General features: G+C 39.1%; 1 protein-coding gene across 1 annotated transcript in view; it reads left to right on the plus strand.

The window, feature by feature from the left end:
• The window catches only part of SLC26A3 (solute carrier family 26 member 3), a 29,851-nt gene extending 8,890 nt beyond the window's left edge, over window positions 1-20,961 (plus strand). Inside the window, exons 8-20 of the mRNA XM_037150477.2 lie at window positions 4,363-4,510; window positions 4,622-4,735; window positions 4,838-4,915; window positions 8,014-8,109; window positions 9,169-9,275; window positions 10,342-10,411; window positions 10,503-10,595; window positions 12,285-12,380; window positions 12,709-12,945; window positions 14,478-14,532; window positions 18,828-18,970; window positions 19,099-19,164; window positions 20,841-20,961. Of these exons, the coding sequence (XP_037006372.2) occupies window positions 4,363-4,510; window positions 4,622-4,735; window positions 4,838-4,915; window positions 8,014-8,109; window positions 9,169-9,275; window positions 10,342-10,411; window positions 10,503-10,595; window positions 12,285-12,380; window positions 12,709-12,945; window positions 14,478-14,532; window positions 18,828-18,970; window positions 19,099-19,164; window positions 20,841-20,864 (1,327 nt within the window). The 3' untranslated portion in view covers window positions 20,865-20,961. The remainder of the gene's footprint in view (window positions 1-4,362; window positions 4,511-4,621; window positions 4,736-4,837; window positions 4,916-8,013; window positions 8,110-9,168; window positions 9,276-10,341; window positions 10,412-10,502; window positions 10,596-12,284; window positions 12,381-12,708; window positions 12,946-14,477; window positions 14,533-18,827; window positions 18,971-19,098; window positions 19,165-20,840) is intronic.
• Window positions 20,962-22,406: the final 1,445 nt, after the last annotated feature.

Raw genomic sequence — 22,406 nt, forward strand, 5'->3', positions numbered from 1 at the left:
AGTAGAAAAATAGGCAATTAAACCTGCTTTTCCTCATTAAAAAAAACGAAACCAGATTTCCTTGTCCAGAAATTACTATAAACAATCATAGTGCTTTGTTTGAGGTTACTGGAGCCAAGATCCAACAGTTCAAAAGAGACACTGGAAGGAATACCTGGCACTCAGCTTCAGCAACCTGGTTAGGCACGCTCTGTCCTTTCTCATGATCAAATTCAAAACAAAGCCAGAGCAACTCTTACCACTGCAAAGGGATGGAGGGTCTAATTCATATGAGGAATTTGAAAATGTATCCCATTGCGTTTATCGGATTGAGAAGGGAATTCCAGATATGTGTTCTCTTTCCTCTCTCTGCCCTCTGACCATATAACATCAATCTCTCCCAACTCACTTATGAGGAAAAGTTGTGTTCCCATTAAAAAAATAAAAAATAAAATAAAAAGACTTACCTCCCTCCCCATGCTTAAGGTGTATTATAATTCTGTGAATCAGCATTTGTATGCATTGACTTAAACATAGCCAACTTCTTTTTTTTAAAAGTATTTTTATTGACTATGCTTCCATTTTTCCCAATTTCTTCCCTTTTATCTCCTCTCCACCCTGCCCCCCCAAATCTCCAGCATTCCCCCACTTAGTTCATGTTCATGGGTTTTACATAGAAGTTCTTTGAGTCCTCTGCTTCCTATACCATTTTTCCCTCTCCATCTATTTTATGCCTACCAATTATGCTTCTTCTTTTCTGTACCTTTCCCCTCTATTTCTCCCTTCCCCCTCCCCACTGAACTCCCTCTGTGTAATGTCCATTACTCTGATTCTGTTCCTCTTCTGGTTCTTTGCTTAGTTTTTATTTTCATTGTTTTTCTTTTCTTTTAGGTTCATTTGTTGATAGTTGTGAGTTTGTTGTCATTTTGTGGTTCATTTTTTAATCTTCTTTTTCTTAGATAAGTCCCTTTAACATTTCATATAAGAGTGTAGTGATGATGAACCCCTTCAACTTGACCTTATCTGAGAAGCACTGTATCTGCCCTTCCATTCTAAATGGATGTATTTCCTTGCCTTTTGTGATTTCAAATACTTCTTTCCAGCTCCTTCTTGCCTGTAAGGTTTCTTTTCAGAAATTAGCTGACAGTTACTCCTTTGTAAGTAATTGTCTCCTTATCTCTTGCTGCTTTTAGAATTTTCTCTTTGTCTTTAATCTTGGTTACCTTGATGATATGCCTTGATATGTTCCTCTTTGGGTCCAACTTCTTTGGGTCCAACTTCTTTGGGACTCTCTGGGCTTCCTGGACTTCCTGGAAGTCTATTTCCTTCACCAGATTGGGGAAGTTTTTCTTCATTAGCTGTTCAAATAACTTTTCAATTTCTTGATGCTGCTCTTCTCCTTCTGGTACCCCTAAAATTTGGATATTGGAACATTTCAGGTTGTCCCAGAGAATCCTCAAGTCTCTCTTCATTTTGGGGGATTCTTATTTCTTTGTTCTGATCCAGTTGGATGTTTATTTCTTCCTTTTGTTCCAAATCATTGCTTTGAATCCTGGTTTCCTTCTTGTAACTGTTGGTTCCCTGAATATTTTGCTTTATTTCATTTTGGGTATCTTTCATTTTTCTACCATGCTCAATCAGTTCTGTGAGCGATTACCAGAGCTTTAAATTCTTCATCAGATAGGTTGGCAATATCCTCACCACTTAGTTCTCTTTCTGAGTTTTTGCTGTGTTCTTTCACTTGGGCCATATTTCTTTGTTTTGGTGCAGCTGATAGGTTGTAAAACGGCAGGGCCTTAGTTGTTCACCCAAGCAGGGCAGCCCTCTTTGCTGCACTGCCTGTGGGGGAGGGGCCAGAGAGGGAACAGTGCAGCTCGCCTGCTTGTCTATAGCACACTTTCCAGCAGACTCTCATATCAGACTGGAAGTATTTCTCACAGGGGCAACCCCAGCCTTAGCCCACAGTCAGCTCTGAATCTCAGTTTTCCCTTTAAGTCAGTCCCTCCCATGCAGCTCTGGCAAGCTTCACATAATCAGCCCTGTCCCCCAGCCACCTGGCTTAGGTTTTTTTGAGTCAGCCCTCAAGGTCCTCCTTATCAGTCTGGTTGTTCTGGTTGATTTTTTTTAATTCCTTGGTTGTTGGAGTTCTATGCAGTTAGATTTTTCTGGTGATTTTGGTTGTTATTCATTTTAGATTGATTGTTATTCTCCTTTTGGTTGTGTGAGGAAGCAAAGGGTTTCTACCTATGCCTCCATCTTGGCCAACTTCATTTAAAAGCAAATATAGTTGTATGTATTTTTAAGCAAAACCATATTTTTATCACCAGATATTCATGCATTACACTCAGTGAATCTCAAACTTCACTTTCAATTTAAAATATTTTTCAGTAAGAATTAGGCTGAAGCTGAAAGACTGTTTCTAGGGCTTCTCTCTGCACTGCAATTTTCAAATAATTATGCTTTGTTAAATTAAAGGAGACCTTGTCAGAAGTTTTGAAAATAAAAGATAACACATTACTGAGTTACAATCTTAAAGACTTTACTTCATGAATATATTTTAAATGTCAATGCACCTCTTTCCACAATGTGTGTGGGGTGAGGAAGGGGGAATTCACATTCATTAACTGTTACATTCTACACAGGGGCCATGTAGCCTAGTAGGCAAATGCACATGTTCTAGAGCAGGGGTATCCAAACTTTTGGCATCCGTGGGCCAAACTGGAAGAAAAAGAGGTGTCTTGGGCCACACATTAAATACACAAACACTAACAAAATAGCTGATGAGCAAAAAAAAGGTTATGAGTAAATTTACAATTTTGTGTTGGGCCACATTCATAGCCATCATGGGCTGCATGCGTCCTGCGGGCCACAAGTTGGATACCCCTGTGAGGCAGTGTGCCTAGGATTTACTTCTGACACACTTGGTTATGTTGGGCTAGGTAAATAACTGAGTCAAGCAATGAACCCAAGTTTTCAAACCACTCTGTCTATGGTGTTTAGAGGCTGGAACAAAAGGGTAATAACTGACTTCTGGTTATTTTGATATAAAATACAAATTTTAATTGTATCACCAATTGTAGATTTATTTAATAAACAAAATATTCCAAGTTGACTTTCTGATTCATGGAAGCTACAAGTATAAGACAATAGTACTTTTTCAAATTAGAGCTGAAAAAATTTTAAACATAGATATGCATAAAACATGAACAGCAATTAAGAAAGAGTTGAATGCAGCCAATTAACTCACCTCTAATAAGTTTTAGATTTTTATAAGAGCTGGGCATTGGAGTAAATTGCTGTTGAGTTGGAGACATTTGCACTGTTTATAATACAGTTAGTAAATATCATTTAACTGCTCTATGTTCATGAGGCATAAGCACAAAAGTATCTTCTGTAAGTTGTACATTTCTCTGACACATCAGGGCCAGAGTTGTCTCTAGCCACTCTGTGGAGCACAGGGCAGAGTCCAAGGCCCAGGTGTTTGCTAAGGGGTTTTCATGAGAGGTTATGTTAGCAACAGTCAAAACAGACTTGCTTGCTTGCCTTGCCTCAGAATTGTGTTTCCCCAAAAAGCCTTCATCTATGGGTAACTAGAAGAAGCATTGTGGATGATAGTTTGCCACCCCAATGTAATAGTGTAAGTGTGACCTACGATATTCTGCACACTGCTCATGCAGATATAAGTATACATTGTAATTTGATTATACTAGCAAAATCATATCAGATACCAGCATCATTAGATTGTATTTACAATCCCATATCAAATTCAAGCAGCATTACTTCTTTTCAACAATATGATAACAGATTCCAAAGTTTTCAGTGATGCTAAATTCTTGCTAGTCGTACTGCAAAGTGAGGCACCATTCTTTCTAGGTTGCATTTATCCACTGATTTACCCAACAATTATTGACCACCTGTTATATGCCATAAAGAGTGTTCAGTTCTGGTCACAGAGTAGTGAGGCAGTCTGTCTCTGCTCGGTGTCTGGGTGGAGAGTTGGCTGGGGGAAGGTATTAGGGTGCAGAGTTATTAAGAGTTAGGGAAACAGAGGAAGTCTCTCCTAACCCTTACCTTGGTGGTGATGGAAGACTTTCTAGAAGGAAAAATGGAGATTGGGGGAGTGGTTCAGGCAGAGGGAGCAGCAAATGAGAAGTTTCCAAGGTGAGAGAATGGGTGACGTTTTTTATATAAAAACAAACAAACAAAAAGTTGGGTATGACTGGAGTGTAAATTCTGGGAAGTGGTAGAGATTGAGCAGAAATGGGGGGAAGGTGTAGACCAGGGCCTTGTTAAGGAATTCGGACTTTTTCTGAGATGGATAGATGCCACTGAAGGTTCATAAGCAGGTTGGTGACATTCAGACTTGCTTTATTTCAATCTCAGATTTCAGCCACCTATCACACCTGACATGACGATTGTCCAAGAAACCATCGGAGATAGTTTCAGCATTGCAATCGTTGGCTTCGCAGTGGCTTTTTCGATCTCCACAGTCTATTCCCTCAAACATGATTATCCAATTGATGGCAATCAGGTAAATTTACAGCCTACACTGGGTCTAATTTGGCAACTTTACATCATATTTTGTGTACACAATATCAATGATGCCGCTTCTAATAAAAACTCCTTCTTGTTCTCTTGTCAGGAGTTAATAGCCTTGGGTTTGGGTAACATACTCACCGGATCATTCAAAGGATTTGCCTCAAGTACCGCCCTCTCCAGGTCAGCGATTCAGGAGAGTACTGGAGGCAAAACACAGGTATTTTAGGATCTTTGCTGTGAGGACCCAAGCATCAATCCCTGGGGAATGAAAGTCAGGGGAAAAGTTGATTTTGTCATGGGAATGTTTTCCTCTACAAAGGTTGCTGGGATTCTCTCTGCTGTCATTGTGCTGATTGTCATTATGGCCCTCGGATTTCTTCTGGAGCCTCTGCAAAAGGTAACAACCCTCCCTCTTTGATGGCTTGCTATCTTCCTCCTTTGGGTGATGAATCAAAGACCCATGTTTCTAAACTCTGGTAACAAACAGGAAAACGAGGTAACTGCACACTCTTAAGGACTCTTCTCAGACAATACTCTATGGGCCAACATATTTTTCCTCTGGTAGCATCTTATGAATGTGAGGAATGCACGTGCCCAAAAGACCTTATCTATGCTACTCTTCCCATGTTCACAGCTTCAAATATAATTAGTGTTTAGACAGAAAGACAACTTGGCACTGCAGCTGCAAAATGAATTGACTGAAGCAAATATTTTCTTAAAGGTTGAGAGCCTCTCCTCTAAGTCAGAGAATGGTGCTACCAGTCACTCAACCTGTTTTTAGCAATCCACCCTGTATCTCCCAGAGTTTGGTTTGACTCCAAGACCAAAGCTGTCAGGTTGTAAGATGGGAGCAAACAGCCACACACAGACTTGCTGTGTCCTCCTGCTCCTGTGTTCAGCTCTCCTGAACTATAATTTTTGAGGCCTTAGGTGAATGTTTTGTAAACTGCTACAGCGCTCAGATGCAAAATATAACAGCAGACTCTGGGAAACATAGGATCTCTAGGAAACCAGGCAATGGTATATACATTGTGCTTTGTGGTGTTAACATGACTGTGGGGTAGTGTATGGCACACTGGCTTTGGAGTCCTATAGACCTGCCCCTAATCCTGGCCCTTATATCTGTGTGTTTTGTGGCAAATTACTTCTCTCAAACTCAAGTTCCCTATTTGTAAAATAGGGAGGGAAATTGCACCCACCTCACAGAGTGGATGCAAAAAAATGAAATAAAATAAGTAGGTGAAGTAGTTAGCTCACTGTGTGGCCCATGATAAACACCAAATAATTTATGGCTAATACTGTTGTTATTATTATCATATGAACATTCTATTACACTTCTGACTACAAAAGATGTAGAGATGTCACATATCACAAAGGATGGTTGACATCTAGGTCTTTTTCCCTGTTTATTGGTAGTAGGAATGTGCACTTGGCCCTGAGTTTCTAGATTCCCAGTGCAGTCACCCCAAAGAGCCTCACTGGGCCTATGTTTCAAGCAGTGCAAAGAACTGTTTGCCAAAAATATGTGTTCTCCATACACTTACCTTCTGATTTCCAAAGGAATGGCATAAAAGGAGTCAATAAGCCAACCCCAAAGAAATATAAGAATGTATATGTCCACACAAGTAAATGCCCACACAGCTTCCCTACATAGAGGATTCTTCCCTCTTGTGCTTCTCCCAGGTGTGCACTTGGGCTCTCCCTCACCCACATCAACTTGGAGAATTAAGGAAACAACTGCCATATAAAATTCCATCCCTCTTGTGAATAAACAATAACCAAGGACATTGTCCAGGTTGTTAATCAAAACTCCTTCTATAAAGGATTCACATGACAAGTTCTTTTCAGATTACTGTGTCTGTAATGTTCTTGTTTCACTCGAGTAACTGTTTTTGCTTCTTTTTATCACAGGAGGGCAAAATAACCCATAGTGATAGCTAGTTAACAAATGTTTCTTGGGTGCTTACTAAGTAAGCATTAGCAGAGTCCTAAGCATTTTACATTTATGTAACCCTTTATGTCAATTACAATGTAGATACCAGGTGAAATTCCTTTCTATTGCTTCTCAATGCTCTGCAATCTTTATTTTTTAAGGGTTCTTTAAATTGTTTTTCTGTGGAATACTGACCAGGTGAGAAATAATGCCTAATGGAAAGAAAACTATGTCTCTTGTGCAGATAGCACTGGACATGCTTATCCTAAAGTTACCCCAACCCAGGAGGCGTATTGTAGAGAGTCTTCTGGAGCCCTCCCAGGCACCATGGCACTGACATCTCATACAGCTATAGCACAACATCAAAACCAGTACTTTGACATTGAGATAGTGCTGTTAACCAAATGACAGACTTTTTTCATTTTTCACCATTTTGAACTGGCATTTATTTGCGTGCAATTTCCTTTTTAAAGTTACTTAAAACTATATTTAGCCTTCTAAACAATGACCTATGTTCTCACAGTGAATAAAATAACTGGTTAGATATTAAATTGTAAATGTTACCTGTGAAAATCAAGTGTTCAGATCAATTCAATGATCTTTGAGATATGAAAATAAAAACTTGTTTGGCTTTTTCTTGTACACTGTGCTTTTATGGTGTGAAAGTAATCCACATACAAATTTTATAGTCCATTCAGAATGGAACAGCCTGAATTGAAGGTGAGGACTAGGGGCATGTCTCTACCATTCTGTTAAAATCCAATGAGAAAGAGAGCTTATTTGGCTAGTCAGCCTTCCCCACCTTAACTGTCTTCATTCCTGTGAGGCACGTGATGGCATTGGGCGTTGCTGGAACCAGGAGCCTGAAGTGCTGCTGAGCTCCTGAAGAGCTCCCTACCCAGGTCTCGTAGTGAATCTGCTCTGCAGTGCAATCTACGACAGGGCTTTGTAAAAGAGGCTGTGTTACTGGATAAGTAGCACTAGTTTGGAAAATAATAATTCACTCATTCATTGAATAATTATTAAGCCCCTCCTGTATTTATTTACCACGGTCAGTTCTAGGGATATAGCCGGGAACATGCCAGGTATGGTTCACACTGTCCCAGAAAGTCTGTCTCAAATCTTTGTTAACCTCTCTATGATCTTCAGCTTCCTCTTTCAAAATGGCATGATTGCTGTGTATCATCAAAGTTTTGAATTCTTATTCCAGTACCCCAAGCTCCCCAAACTTTTTAAAACAAAGAACCCCCTCCCTCACTTCCAATAAAGACTATCTCTGTTTAGAATTTATTTCTGTAATAGATCTTAAGATCTGTCTTTCACTGGCCCAAGGTACAGGCTACTACCATGTGCTGTCAGATCATCTCCTACCATCCACGGCATGTCACCGTCACTGTGGCAAGAAAGGTCTGGTGTGTCTTGCATGGTATTGCACACAAGAGAAGGGTGTACCCTTTGCTTTGAGGCCCTTTAAAGGATTCACTTATCTATAACTTTCACCTTTGCTTCTGTATGGTTTATTGGTTATCTGAAAGTACATCTGCAATTTATGTTTTTCACAGTCTGTCCTGGCAGCTTTAGCTCTTGGAAACTTAAAGGGAATGCTGATGCAGTTCACGGAAATACGAAGATTGTGGCAAAAGGATAAGTATGATTGTGTAAGCAGAGGCAACATTATTTGAGAAAGAAATCAGGATAGTATTTAGTGCTGATGTAAAATGCATATTTATATTGTACACTAAGAGAAATTTTGTTTCTATATAGCTGTTAAGATGGCCTTGGTTTGTTTTATTTACTATCTTTAAACTTCATACTCTCATAATCATTCTCTGAGATTTTAAGAGAAAAGGGTGAGCTTCTGGCAAGTAGGAGATGCTCCAGGAAACACTAGTGGACAACTTCCTTAGATCTGTTTTAAAAATTCTCTGTCATCTCAAATGCACAGAAACTCTGAAGTTCAGGGTATACGTTGATTACATTATACTGTTACACTGTTCTTCATTACATTGATTACATTGTTCTTCATTACATTCTATGTTAGTTACCAGAGAACCTGTGAAAAACTTAAACTCTGAACATTACTTTTGGAAATACTCTATAAAGGCTCCCCTTGCTCTAAGCATGCCTTACTGTAAGAAGCAGAGACCATAATTATATCGGGTCAAAGTCTGTGGCATAAAAGTGCTTAATGCATCCTGTGGTCCTTTACAAGCATTAAGTAATAAACTACAATTGGTTTACTTTTTGTTACTGCTAGATAATTGTTGGAAATATTCACAGCCCTTTGGCATACTAAGATTCTTATAGCAATCATAGCCATTAAGGAAATCAGCAGACCAAAAGTAAGAGATTAGTACATTATATACCAACTAATTTGCTAATTCTAAGGAACAACAGCTGGTTCTGAAATTTTAGCTGTGATAGATAGACTCAATCATTTACTTAACTCGTTCAGGGATGGGATTAGCAATAGATGCATTCTCTGTTTGGATTTTTTAAATATCTGCTTGTGTTTCTGTGGTTCAGAACCTGAGCCAGCAGAAATGACCTCTGGAGGCAGGTTGCTTCTTTTGTACACTTCCAACCTCTGCTGTTGTCCCTAGAAGTTTATGCTTTCTCATACCAATGGACCTAAGACATTGTACTTGAATCAGAGCCAATTGTACTGTTGACTACAATTGACTCCTTTTTGCCTACAATATGCCTTCTTTTTGCAGCTGATTTGGATCGTGACCTTCATCTTTGTCATTGTCCTGGGACTTGCTTTAGGCCTGGCTGCTAGCGTGGCATTTCAGCTCCTGACCATCGTGTTCAGGACCCAATTGTGAGTGACTGTCACACTCTGTATCCTCGTAGACTTGAACCTGTCAGTGCCAAGGAAAAAGAACTTGTCACTGGTCAAGGGGAAAGTAGTTTAGCTGATAGGCATGCAAATCAATCACGATTGGCCGGTCTGTTCTTCCCCAGGTTGCTCACCCCCGAAGGGCAACAGAACAGTGTGAACTTACAGCATCAGCCCAGGGCCCTCCAGCTGTTGGTCTGCTCCCTGCTTGCTCTCCAATTCAAAGAAATAATACAAATCTCTTTGCCTTAGATTTTTTAAACATGGGGACGTGTGACTGAGAAGATTGTAATATTCTCCATGTCTAGTGGAGGGTTGTTCTTCTTTATAGGTTGCTAGATTGTACTCCCACCTGAAAAACATGGAGCTGAATTAAGAGAATTTCTGAAAGGCCCCTCCCATCCTAGAATTCCACAAAAACCACTTAGAATGATTGCTTCTTAGCAGTCACCCAGTGCAAACATCTCTCTGATTCTTAAATCTCTGCTGTGTAATGTTACTACCACGTGAGCACTCAGCCTAAGGAGGATTACATGTGTGACAGAGAAATAAGGGTTTTTAAGAGCTAAGGAGTTTCAGATCATAGTAGTATCATAGTTAAAGTTAATCCTTGACTGACAGAATACATTTATATTGCAATGTTCCTGCATTCATTTATTTGTTTATATTTTCATTCATTTCTTGGAGACTCATCAAACATAGAGACAGACTGGGTTGTCTTAGTCAAATGATCATACTTCTGCATGTCCACATCTATACAACTGGGTCATTATATCTGCCTTATGTCACCAGATAACTGTGATATTCAGAATCTAAATGGCAAAGGCATATAGAACCTCTTTGTAAACCACAATATGGTAGATGGGAGGCACTGTCTTAGGAGCTGTAGAATAAGTAAAACAAAGTGTTTGCCCTCCAGGGTCTCATGATGAATCTCTTACATTTTGAAAATGAGCCTGCTTTGGTATGCTAGTGAAACATCAATGACAGCCTTATAGGCCTCCCAAATGTGTATGAAAGGTTCATGTGGTAATGATTTTCCCTACAGTCCAAAATGCAGCACGTTGGCTAATGTTGGAAGGAGCAACATCTACAAGAATAAAAAAGATTACTCTGATGTAAGGAATATTTACTTTTTATTTTGATTTGCTGAATGATATTAATATGAGTCTACTGGGCACCGTCTAATATTACTTTTCTGCCTTACAGATGTATGAACTGGAAGGAGTGAAAATTTTCAGATGCCCATCTCCTATTTACTTTGCAAACATTAATTTCTTTAAGCAGAAACTTATTGATGCTGTAAGTTTAGGGATTATTAATTGTTTTTGTAATTCCACCAAATATCTAGAAATTAAATGTTTGTTTTATAATAAGAGGGGGTCATTGACTTCACATATATTGAAATTGTGTTAGAGTTCTTGTATCCCATGTCCCAGAGCAGGTGAAAACCTACCTTATAGGTTTTCCATGAAAGCCTCCCCCCAGTCCCCCGCACCCCTGCCAAGCTGTCAGCCTGCTCTCTACCTATGGGGCCACATGTTTGTAATAAGTATTATCCTACAGATTTTCTTGAGGAATCAATTTCAGAAACAGCAAGAGAGTAATGTGTAATTTTGACTGTACATTGAAGAGATTTAGAATAGCAGACAAATATTTATAATACAAATGAAATTAATAAATATAATATAAATGAATATTTAACACAAAATAACAACTGAGTGTCCCTGGTGACCTGGAGAGAATATGACAAAGAAGCAGTCTTTAAGATTCAAAAACAAAAACTCAGCACTTACTCCTGAACCTGCCTTTTGGTCTCCTCTCTACTTTACATAGAATGTCTGGCTCAGCCCTATTATTATTAGTTTGGTATGCATCAAATATTTTTCTACCCATTTTTTTACAATAACTGATCATATTGTGTATAAGATTTCATGTACTGTTCTTTTCACTTAATTTACTATCTTTCCAACTGACCACATTTTTTAGTAAGGGCCTTTTTTATTACACAATTTCTAAACATTTGTTTCTTTTTTAAAATATATTTTATTGATTATACTATTACAGTTGTCCCATTTTTTTCTCCCCTTTACTACCCCCTGCCCCGTTTCCCCCCTCCCACCACATTCCCCTCCCCTAGTTCATGTCCATGGGTTGTACATGTAAGTTCTTTGGCTTCTCCATGTCATGTACTATTCTTAACTGCCCCCTGTCCATTTTTTACCTGTTATGCTTCTTACTCCCTGTACCTTTCCCCTTATTCCCCCATCTCTCCCTCCCTGCTGATAACCCTCCATGTGATCTCCATATCTGTGATTCTGTTCCTAGTTTTGTTTTGTTTTGTTTTGTTTTTTTTAGGTTCTGTTGTTGATCATTGTAAGTTTGTTGTCATTTTATTGTTTTTTTTTAATGTTTATTTATTGACTGATTTTAGAGAAAGAGGACAGGAGAGAGGAAGAGAGAGAAAACCATATATGCCCTAATCAGAGATCAAACCTGCAACTTTCGTGTGTCAGGACAATGCTCCAACAAGCTGAGCTACCAAACCAAGGCCTTACTCTGGAGCTATGTATTGCCACAATAAAAATCAAATACATCTTAATAGAATAAAATTATTTAGAAGCAGAATGCTAATTAGATGCCACCCATATTCAATAAACAGAAAATAAATACAACAGAATCCCTTGAGAGTTGTGTAAGCCAAAACCACAAACAGATTCAAATTAGAGTTTAGACCCATTTAGGGTAATTTGTGGATAAATGCTGGATGGCACAGAGGTTTTTAAATATTAATAATTGCATGGAGGCTGAGCACACCATAGTTCTGACACAATGCTCTCACTGATGTTGTTTGAATCACTTACATTTTATGATAATTCTCTTTATTATGTGTCTCAATCTCTCAACCCATCCCACTGAAGGATATTGGAATTATGCTATATAAGTAGCAGAATTTTCAGTACTCTTGTAACACAACAATGGGATTTTCAGGTTGGCTTTAGTCCACTTCGAATTCTACGGAAGCGCAACAAAGCTATGAAAAAGATCCGAAAACTGCAGAAGAAAGGCCTGCTACAAGTGACACCAGTAAGTTTCTTGACCACATTTCTGTGTATTATGCTAAAAACTCAGCAAAATGAAGGTCAAGATGTTGGTTCTATTGTTTCAAATAAAATGCCAGATAAGCAAGGTATTTCATGTGTCAATTAATGTGGTATTTTTAAATGGCATCTTTGAGGTTCTCCTTAAATTGTATTCTCCTGGGACAATTTTTATTCTCCAAAGAAAAGAGTTACAGCCTCATTTGCTTGACCCAATTTTGAACCTGTGCTTCAGAAAGTCACTGGTTACCTTTGACACACAGCATGTATTTCTTGGTTGGAATTATCATGTATATTACTGTTCTCTCTTGCAGAAAGGATTTATATGCACCATTGATGATGGCTTGAAAGATTCTGATGAAGAGCTGGACAACAATCAGATAGAAGAACTGAATCAGCCAATCAACACCACAGACCTGCCCTTCCAAATAGACTGGAATGCTAATCTTCCTCTCAACATTGTGGTTCCTAAAATTGAACTGCATAGCCTTATTCTTGATTTTTCAGCAGTGTCGTTTCTTGATGTTTCTTCAATGAGGGGTCTCAAAACGGTAATTTCTTTTTTTCTTAATGGAAACAACCAATCAATGACTAAAAGTGAAAACTTGTATTGGTGGAAGGATGCTCTTTTAGACAATACACACTAAAGTAGAAGTTGATAATAATCTTGGAATGCTCCCTGGAGTGGAGGACAGGTGGGGCATGTCCTGTTAACCTTTTAAAAGTGCATTTCCCATGAGACTGGCATAAAAGTTTTGTAGGCTACCAAACCCACCTTCTTAGAGTACGTTGAACCTGCTAGTAGACAACTCTGCTCACATGCCTTTTAAATTCCAATCCTGTGGCACCTTTATATCCTTAAGGACACTGTATCTAAATTGTCCTGAAACACAGACTTGAAAGGTCTTGGGGAAAAGTGAAGTAGAGGTTCCTTTTGTTTTTATCTCTGTTCATTATAAGCTGACGAAAATTCACTTGGCTAAATAGCAATCAGATTTGTTTTTTTAAGGAGATATGTGAAAGAATAATTGTCATGTGTCATTTAAAAGCAGGATTGAAACCACTAGGTTGCAGTCTGTTTTATTTACACAGTTTTGTCAGTATTTCTAAAATAAAGAAATTTCTAACAAAGATACAAAAATAGATATAAAAAATTCAAGAAATTCCACATTTTCCCTCTTTTGCTTGTTTTTTCACAGAAATCTACCTACATAAGAACTGAGCTGAGCTAAGATCTATTAAGTATGAGTGAACTAGATTAAAAACTAGATAATAAGATTAATTTCTTTTTGTTCAAACTTCTCTAAAATAATCTTAACATCACGTAACTCTCAAGCCTGCTTGGCTTTTCTTTATTTATTTTTGTATTTTCAATTTGTGTCAGCTTAGAAGAAAAAAATACACACACACACAATATTTATTTTTTATCCTAGCAGGATAGCACAAGGGACAGGAACTCTGCCAACATTTCTTTAAAGCCCAAATTTTTAGCTGTCTTGTAGATCAACAGTATAAGCTACTTTTCTCACCTTATATGACCTTAAAAATATCACTACTGGTATTTGTTCTTAGCCTAGAAACCAAGCAATTGGATAAAGATTTGTTGGTGCTAGAAACATCCAGTCACTGTGGGCAGGAATAACAAACAACTTAAGGGTCCTAGGATTTTCTTATGTTTATTATGTAGAAAGTTTTAGTCAAGATCAATTCACAGGAAAAAAAAAGTTTTAGGATAATGAGGTCAGCATCATGGTGTATTGAAAAGACTCCTTTGTTTCTCCCTAAATTCAAAATTAAATCAGAGTTTATTTGCGAATTAAGGCAGAGCATTTTCCCATCATACTGCCAGAATGGTCACTTTTAACCTTGTCCTTATGAGGAGTGCTCTTCCTTTGGATTTATTTCTTTCTGTCACAGAGCCTTGTTTTTAACTTCCATGTCTCTTTATACTGTTGTCTCGTTTCCAAGTGTAACAGGTTCTAAAAGCAATATGTCACCCATAAGGCAAAATTACAACAGTTTTCTTCACATTTCTGACAAGTGAAACTGTTGCTCAAGGAAGATCTACTTTCTTTTTTAACAGATTTTGCAAGAATTTATCAGGATCAAGGTAGATGTATATATTGTTGGAACTGATGGTAAGTTGTTTTATTTTTATATTCTGACAATCATTTCAGGTTCATTGCCAACTCTCAATCTAGACAGCTTAAGAACAGCTATATTTTTGTTATGATCACCAAGAAGGAAATCTAATCTGTAGTTGAGGCTACAAAAATCCTTCTGGAAATAGCATCTTTACATTTTAGTTGTGTTGATATGTAATTAAATTAACTTTACAAGTTGAATCCTAGCTTAATAGGCAGCAAAAAAAAGTGAATATGTAACTATTTTTCACTCTAATCTTCCTGAAGAAGTAGGCTTGTTTTCTCTCTTCCTTGCCTCCCTTAGTACCTTCTGCTTCACCTTGCTGATGACATCATCAGTAATGTCTGGATTATCAAGATCAACTATCTCCATTCCAGTCTCATTCTTACTTTAGCATTTGGCCCTTTCTTTTGCATTTGTCTTCGAACCTCTGTCTCTGTAACTTCTGCAAGACCATTCTTCTGATTCAACCCCATCACCCTCATAGCAACTCAGTGTCCAACACTGGATGACTCTCTGTGCTTAGTGGACTTTCATGTCTATTTCCTTCACCAAATTAGGGAAGTTTTCTTTCACTATTTTTTTCAGATACATTTCCAATTTCTTTCTCTTTCTCTTCTCTTTTGGGCACCCCTATGATGAGATTGTTGGACTGCTTGAAGTTGTCCCAGAGGACGTTTACACTATCTTCATTGTTTTGGACTTTTTTCTTCTTATTGTTCTGATTGTTTTTCCCCTTATGTTCCAAATCATCGATTTGATTCTCAGCTTTCCTCTCTACTGTTGTTTCCCTGTAAATTGTTCTTCATTTCAATTAGTTTATCCTTCATTTCTGAATGGATCTCTCTGATGCAGTTGAGGTCCTCACTAAGTTCCTTGAGCATCCTTATAACCTGTGTTTTGAACTCTGCATCTGATAGATTGCTTATCTCCATTTCACTTAGTTCTCTTTCTGGAGCTATGATCTGTCCTTTCACTTGGGCCATGTTTCTTTGTCTCCTTGTTCTGACAGCCTCCCTGTGTTTGTTTCTGTGTATTAGGCAGAGCTGCCCTGTCTTAGTAGTGTGGCCTAATGATGTAGGTGTCCTATGGGGTCTAGAGGTACAGCCTCCCCTATCACCCAACCTGGTACTTGATCAAGGCGCTATCTTCATGTAGGCTGAATACTCCCTCCTCTTGTTGAGCTTTGATAGCTGTGGCAGGTCAATGGGAGGGATTTACCCAGGCTAGTCAGCAACAAAGACTGGCCATAACTACAGATTGCCCACCTGTGCTCTCTGTGGAGGATAAGCTGTGCAGGGGCAGGCTGGTGGTGCTCCAGTGTGGTCTGTAGCTGTCCACTGGGAATGCAGGCTCTGGGTTTTCCTTGGTGGTACAGGCCAAGTTCAACCCCCACTCATGTTCTGCCTGAGGGTACCCTATAAATCAATCTGAGATGGCTGCTACTTGTGCTGGGCTTAGAGATTCCCAAGTGAAGCCAAGCTATGAATCTAGGCTGGCTGGTGCTAGTGCCATGACTGGGGCTATTAAGCAAGAGGCATAGGGGCTGGGGGTCTCACTCAAACTGGCTGTTGCTGTTGCTTATTTGAGAGGATTTAAGAAGTTGTGAAGCATGAGCCAAGACCAGCTATTCATATGGAAAAGTCATGGTTAACAGTTTGGGTGGGCCCATAAGTTGGGTGGGAAGGAGTCTCGGGGATCTCCAGGACAGGGCAAATATTGTTAGCCAGGTTGACAGTCTTAAGAAATGACATTCGGCTGCTGGCTCTGTGGCTCTGTGGAAGGAGGGCCCAAAAAAGGAACAAATGGCCTCTTCCCACCTTCCTGTCTGGGAGAAAGCTGTCCCCCAGCTCCCGCCTTGATGCCAGACACATCAGTCCCTCCCAGTATGCCACTGGTGCCTTTTAAGCTGCTACCCCAGTGCTGGAGCTCAGAGGGAGTGAATCCAAGTCCATGTGTTGGTTCTTGAAGGGAAACTGCTTGGGACCCCAGAAGTTTCTTCCACCAACTCAATCCCTGCTGGTTTTTGAGGCCAGAACTTATGGGGACTTATCTTCCTGTCACTAGAACCCTGGGCTAGGGAGCCTCGTGTGGGGCTAGGACTCCTCACTCCTGAGATATCCTTCCCCAATTTTTATCTACCCCAGATAGGTTTAGGACCAACCCATTTCATGTCTTCATCCCTTCCACCAGTCATTAATTCATTTTCAGTTTATTCTTGAGTGTTGTAAGTTAATGGTGTAGTTTCAGTTTTTTGCACATACCTGTCCAATACTCCTAATACCATGAACTCTTTCTAGTCGATCTTCTGCATGCTTGTGACTACAAGTACATCTTATTAATGAATTCCCAAACTATACCTTCAGCCCAGACCTTCCTTCTGAGGTGCAGATCCATGTATTCAATTGTTTGGATGTACACTAGTCACCTCAGGTATACATGTTCAAAACTAAATATATTACCCTCCCTCCAAAAACCACTCCTTCTCCTTTCCTGCCCCAGTCACTCCACCACCACTTACTTACTCAGTTGCCTAAAGTAGAAGCTCCAGACCCATCTTTAATTTCTTCTTCTTCCCTTCCCTCTACATCCAGTGAGTCACCTGTGCATATTGCCTCTTTAATCAGTGTCTTCCTCTCCATTTCCACACCTTAATCCAGATCTTTGTATCATTTTTCATCTAGGCCCTGGGGAACAAGTATCTAACTAGTGTCCTTGTCTCTAAACACACTATTCCATTTTCTGACTAGAAAACTCCCTCTAGAATGTATCCTTTAATAACTGTGAGAACTTCCTTGCTTCCCCAGACAGAGTGCTGTGGTCTTCAGACTGTTTGCATCTGTGGAACACACATATCCCAATGTTATGCCGCTCTGTGCTTGTGTTCCCACTAGGTGACACTCTTCCAGGGCAGGTTCTAGGTGCTGGGATACAGCTGTAAATAAGACAAGCCCCTGCCCTTATGAATCTTACAGTCTAGAGGGAAAGCAAGATAATAAGTAAATTAAAACATATTTCAGGTAATAGGTTCAGTGAAGAAAAAACTGGTTAAGAGACAGAGTAGCACAGATGATCCTATTTTAGACAGGTGATCAAATGTGTCCAATGACATGACATTTGACCAGAGTCTGGAATGAGGTGAGGGAGTAACCTTGACAGTATCTTGTGGGAAATCACAGGTCCAGAAGGAGGCATGAAACTGGCACCTTCAGTTTTGCCTCTGTACAAGATCCTATCCCTAAAATCCACAGATATAGCCTAGTTCTCTTGAGCTCAGTAACCATTTAATCTATTAAATAATTTTACTCCTTCTCCATCATCTCAGATCTTTTTGAAAGTATCTCTTTCTTCTGCTTCTGCTGCCTGGCATCCCTCTCAGTTTTTAACAAAAATATTCACTGTCCCTCCATCTTTCTTGATATCTGGTTAGTCAAGTTTTCCCAGATAAATACCCACCAAGGAAAAAATGTTTTTAATAGTTTTTTTTTTTTTAGAAAGAGGGCAAGAAAGGGAGAGAGGGAGAGAAACACTGATGTGAGAAACATCAATTGGTTGCCTCTCATATGTGCCCTGATGGGGGACCAAACCTGCAACCCAAGCATGTGCCCTACCCAGGAGTTGAACTAGCAGCCATACTCTTTGCAGGATGGTGCCCAACTAACTGATCCACACTGGTTAGGGCAAGAGGAAACAATCTTATCCCTACTTCCTCTGAATTTCCATAATACATCATCTGTACCCCTCTTATTCATTCAACAAAAATATGAGGACCTACTATGTGCTGGTAATTATTTTAAAAACTAAGAAAACAGTAAAGAAAAAGTCAGATTCTTTCTGCCTTTATTATTCTATAGTACCTTTTCTTTCATTATTATTGGTATACATAAATGTTCTTATATCATTGAGGGCAAGATTCATGTGTAATTTATCTTCTGATCCTTCATATTACCTATCCAGGGCTTTGAGGTAATATTTGGGTGAGTGATCTGTGCAAACAAGTGCTGGTTAATGCCTACAAGAATGAGATTCCTCAGAGGTGATTGGAGAGGTAATGTGGGGTGCCCAGAAAAGATGTTTTCTGATGAAACCCAGCAGCTTTGAGGAAATGGACTACAGTAAGTACCTGATAAGTAACTGGTCTGGCAACCCAGAACTGCCACATAGCACTGGTCCATGAGCATATGTTCTGTACATTTGCAAACGAAAATTAGAATCCCCAGCCTCAAGGAGAAACCTATGGCCAAATAATTACTTCTTCCTAACAATTATTCTTTTTTTCTCTCTTCAGATGATTTCATTGAGAAGCTTGCACGCTGTCAATTTTTTGATGATGAAGTCAAGGACTCAATATTTTTCCTAACAATCCATGATGCTGTTTTACATATTTTGATGAAAAAGGATTACAGTACTTCAAAGTTTAATTCCAGTCAGGTACCAGCTCTTTGGTGACCTTCATATTTGTACAACTAATTATCTTTGCTTCTTAAATTTCCTTTTGTTTTTCAATATTTAAAAATATTGTTCCTAACCCATAATTCCATTTTGTTTTCTTTTTTCAGGAAAATGATAGAAAATTTGATTTCACCATACATACAAATGGAGGATTACGTAATCGAGAATGTAGGGTAAGCGGTTGATTCTTTGGCAGTTTTATATTTACTAGATGTAACAACAACATAACATGGAACTAGTTTGAGGATCTGTGCTTCATCCCTAGAAAACTGAAGCAATGCCAGTCCCATAGGAACTTGGAGTGAAACAACTCAGACCAGGAGAAACAGGATGGAAAATAGTGATACGAGATCTCTGTTAATGCAAGATTGAGTATATATAGAGAAAACTTTTTACATTTTCAAAGTACTTACAACCAAAATCTTATTCTGGTCCCGTAATAATCCACGAGATAGGGAAAGTACTGCTCTTTCCATTTATAAATAAATAAGTGATGGAGCTGAGAAGCTAATACACACTTCCTGACTCCTAGGTATGTGGTAAGTCCCTAGTACAGTGCCTAGCCCAGCAATGAAAGTTAAGTTCCTTTTCTTCCTTACCAGAAAGAGTTGCCAAGTCATCACTTAACTGGATAGACCCATTTCATTCTAAAACATTCATCTTTAGAGTATTATCTCCTTTAAGGAAATGTCTATAGTTTGGGAAAAGCAGAAACACAAAATGCTGTAGGCCGGATACATGGTAGGTGCATTACATTCATTATCTCAATCCTTACAATGATATTCGAAGATGATATCTTCATTTCACAAATGAGAAAATTAGGGGGGCTCAGAGAACTTAACCAATTTGCTTAAGATCACACACCACAGTGACAGCAACAGGATTTGATGCCAGGACCTGTGCTTTCTTCACTATTACTATACCAGCTCTACCCTTTGTTGAAAGACTAATGGAAGTGAGGGTCTTGAGAAAGAATCTAATGATTGTCTTCAAAGTATACCAGGAAGAAAGGTCTAAGAAATAGAGCAAGAAGAATTTAGATTAGAAATAAAGAAGTGTTAAGAGTTATATTAAACAGAAAAAGGTATATAAAAAAAAGCTATTCCAGAAAGTCATGTAGGCCTAAGGTAAGAGGAGAACCGAGAAGAGCACCATGACTGTCTCCCAAGGCAGATTCCAGAAGAAAACCAAATCTAGCACCTTGCCTGAGCCCACCCCTCTCCCTCGCTCGGAGTACAGAGAGCCTCATCTGCAACCCTCTGTCCAGCAGCTAGATTCAGAGTTAACACCAAGTTTTAGAGGGTAAAGTTTAGCAACAGAATTTAAACCTGATGGCTGATCAAAGCTTAAGAACCAACTAACAGAATATAATCAGCAGCATTTTATATATGTTCCTCTGCATTTAAAAAGAGAAACATTTAACTCCAGCCCCTTGCATTACTTAGAGGAAGATAAATCAGCAGTCATGGATAGGCCACCAGTGGTGATTTATGTAAGAGGTGAGAGTTCCTGGCCGACACACATAGCCCCTAGGAGCTGAGTGCCCTGTGAAACAAATGTGAAGAAGTAGATTGCTACAAAAAGTTGTATTGTTACTGTAAGTTAAATTGGGCCTTCAAAAGATACTTATATTACAACCTGGTATCCATGATTTTATGTTAACCAAGTTGAAATGAAAGGTATTTCATTATTAAAATTCAAGATAAAAATTGTTGATAACTCAAATACTAGCTCCTAATTTTAATCAGATTAACCATATTTTAAATATAAGATATGATTATTGAAAGGGATAAAACTCAACAGGTTGTTTGTTTTTTTTTTTAAACAAGAACTCCTTGTCTTCTTCCAGGTATCAGTTGAGACGAAATTCTAATCAATATATAATTCAGAGGGATTCTCATTGGACTGCTACATAAAGAACAACTTGATACCCAGAAAGTTATTGATAAATTCATACATTGTATGAAGAATATTTTTACTTGACAGAATTATATTCTAAACTTTGGAACAAGATTATTCTAGCTTGGTATTTTTTACTTATGTAGTATAAAATTATCTAAGCACTCTTAATTTTATAGCTTGTAGATTTGTCAAAGGAAGAAGTTTTTTTGTTTATATGTATTTTTGTAGCATTGACAGATTTCTATCCAAGTCACTATTTTCATGCATGTTTTACAATGTACTTATACCACTGATTTGAGTCTTGCAGTTTATACTGCTCATACTAATATAGCTCCACTTAAAAAAACAGTTTGTACAGATATGTTATGTTAAATTTCTTGTCTGCTTTCTGAAACATCCTTGCTGCGAGCCCCCTTCAGTGGTCTGACTGAAAGCTTGCAACATGAGAATCTTCTAACCCCCCTATAATGAAACTTCTTTGTCCAGATTTTATGATTACCACCACAGCTTTTTAAAGCATCCAGACTCCTATCCAGATTTAGAGACAGTTTTTCCATAACTAGCTTTTGAAGCAAATTCTTATTTTTTTGAGACTCTTAATATAAAAGTTATATAAGCTAATGAAAGATAAAAACTGAAAAGGCAAGAAAGTAAAAATTGAAGAGAAAATCTGATGAGTAGCTGGTTCTTCCTGGTCTTCCTGGGAGGAAAGAAAAGATAGCAGGAGAAGGTTTGACTCTTTCTTCACAGCTGGTCAACTGGGCAGCCTGGGGTCCAGCTGCTTGCCACCGTGTACAAGCATAACACAGAAGTTTGTGGGGAAGAAAAGAAGTTCTTATTAACAGGGTTCCCAGTTTGAAGGGGCTGGGGCTTTCTACCTTTGAGCCAACCTCATCTGCAAAGCACAGAAAACCAGTCACCCTCAGGACCGGAGCAGTCTCCAGACACTTAGCCCCATATTGTCATTTTGGAGCTCATGGCAGCTACACGAATGGGTCTCCAACCTCAGGCTCTCTCTCTCTCTCTCTCTCGTGTGCATATTGAGTTCCAGAGTCACCATCATCTCATGCAGCTTCCCCTTTCTCCTGGAGCCTGAGGTACACTGACAGATCACTCTAGATTGCCGTGTAGGAGAAGCTCCATTAATGGGGCTCCCGTGCCCAAGGTTGTCTGCACTCTGGGGTTGAGGAGTATTCCCAGCTAATGCCTCCATGTGCTGTTCTCAACCTCCATGCGCTGAAACAGTCCAGGCCCATGTGCCTGTACAGGGTCATAGCGTCCCAAGGGCTGGCATCCATCAAGGCATGTCCCAGCAAGACACTACCTCTGCAAGCTGGCTCCCATCCATGTGAGGCCTAAGCCCTGAGTGGGTCTGGTGTCTGCTGGTTCCATGAGTGTTCCCCGACTTGGGGTGAGAGGCAAAAAAGAAAGAGGCTTCTGCACGCATTCTGTTTTAAAGTCCATTCCCAAAATCCCATGTGCTGTGGGAATGTCCACCTTTTTAACCATGTGG

The sequence above is a fragment of the Artibeus jamaicensis genome, unplaced genomic scaffold (assembly GCF_021234435.1).
Source record: "Artibeus jamaicensis isolate MK-2021 breed Jamaican fruit bat unplaced genomic scaffold, CSHL_Jam_final contig_834, whole genome shotgun sequence".
NCBI lineage: Eukaryota > Metazoa > Chordata > Mammalia > Chiroptera > Phyllostomidae > Artibeus > Artibeus jamaicensis.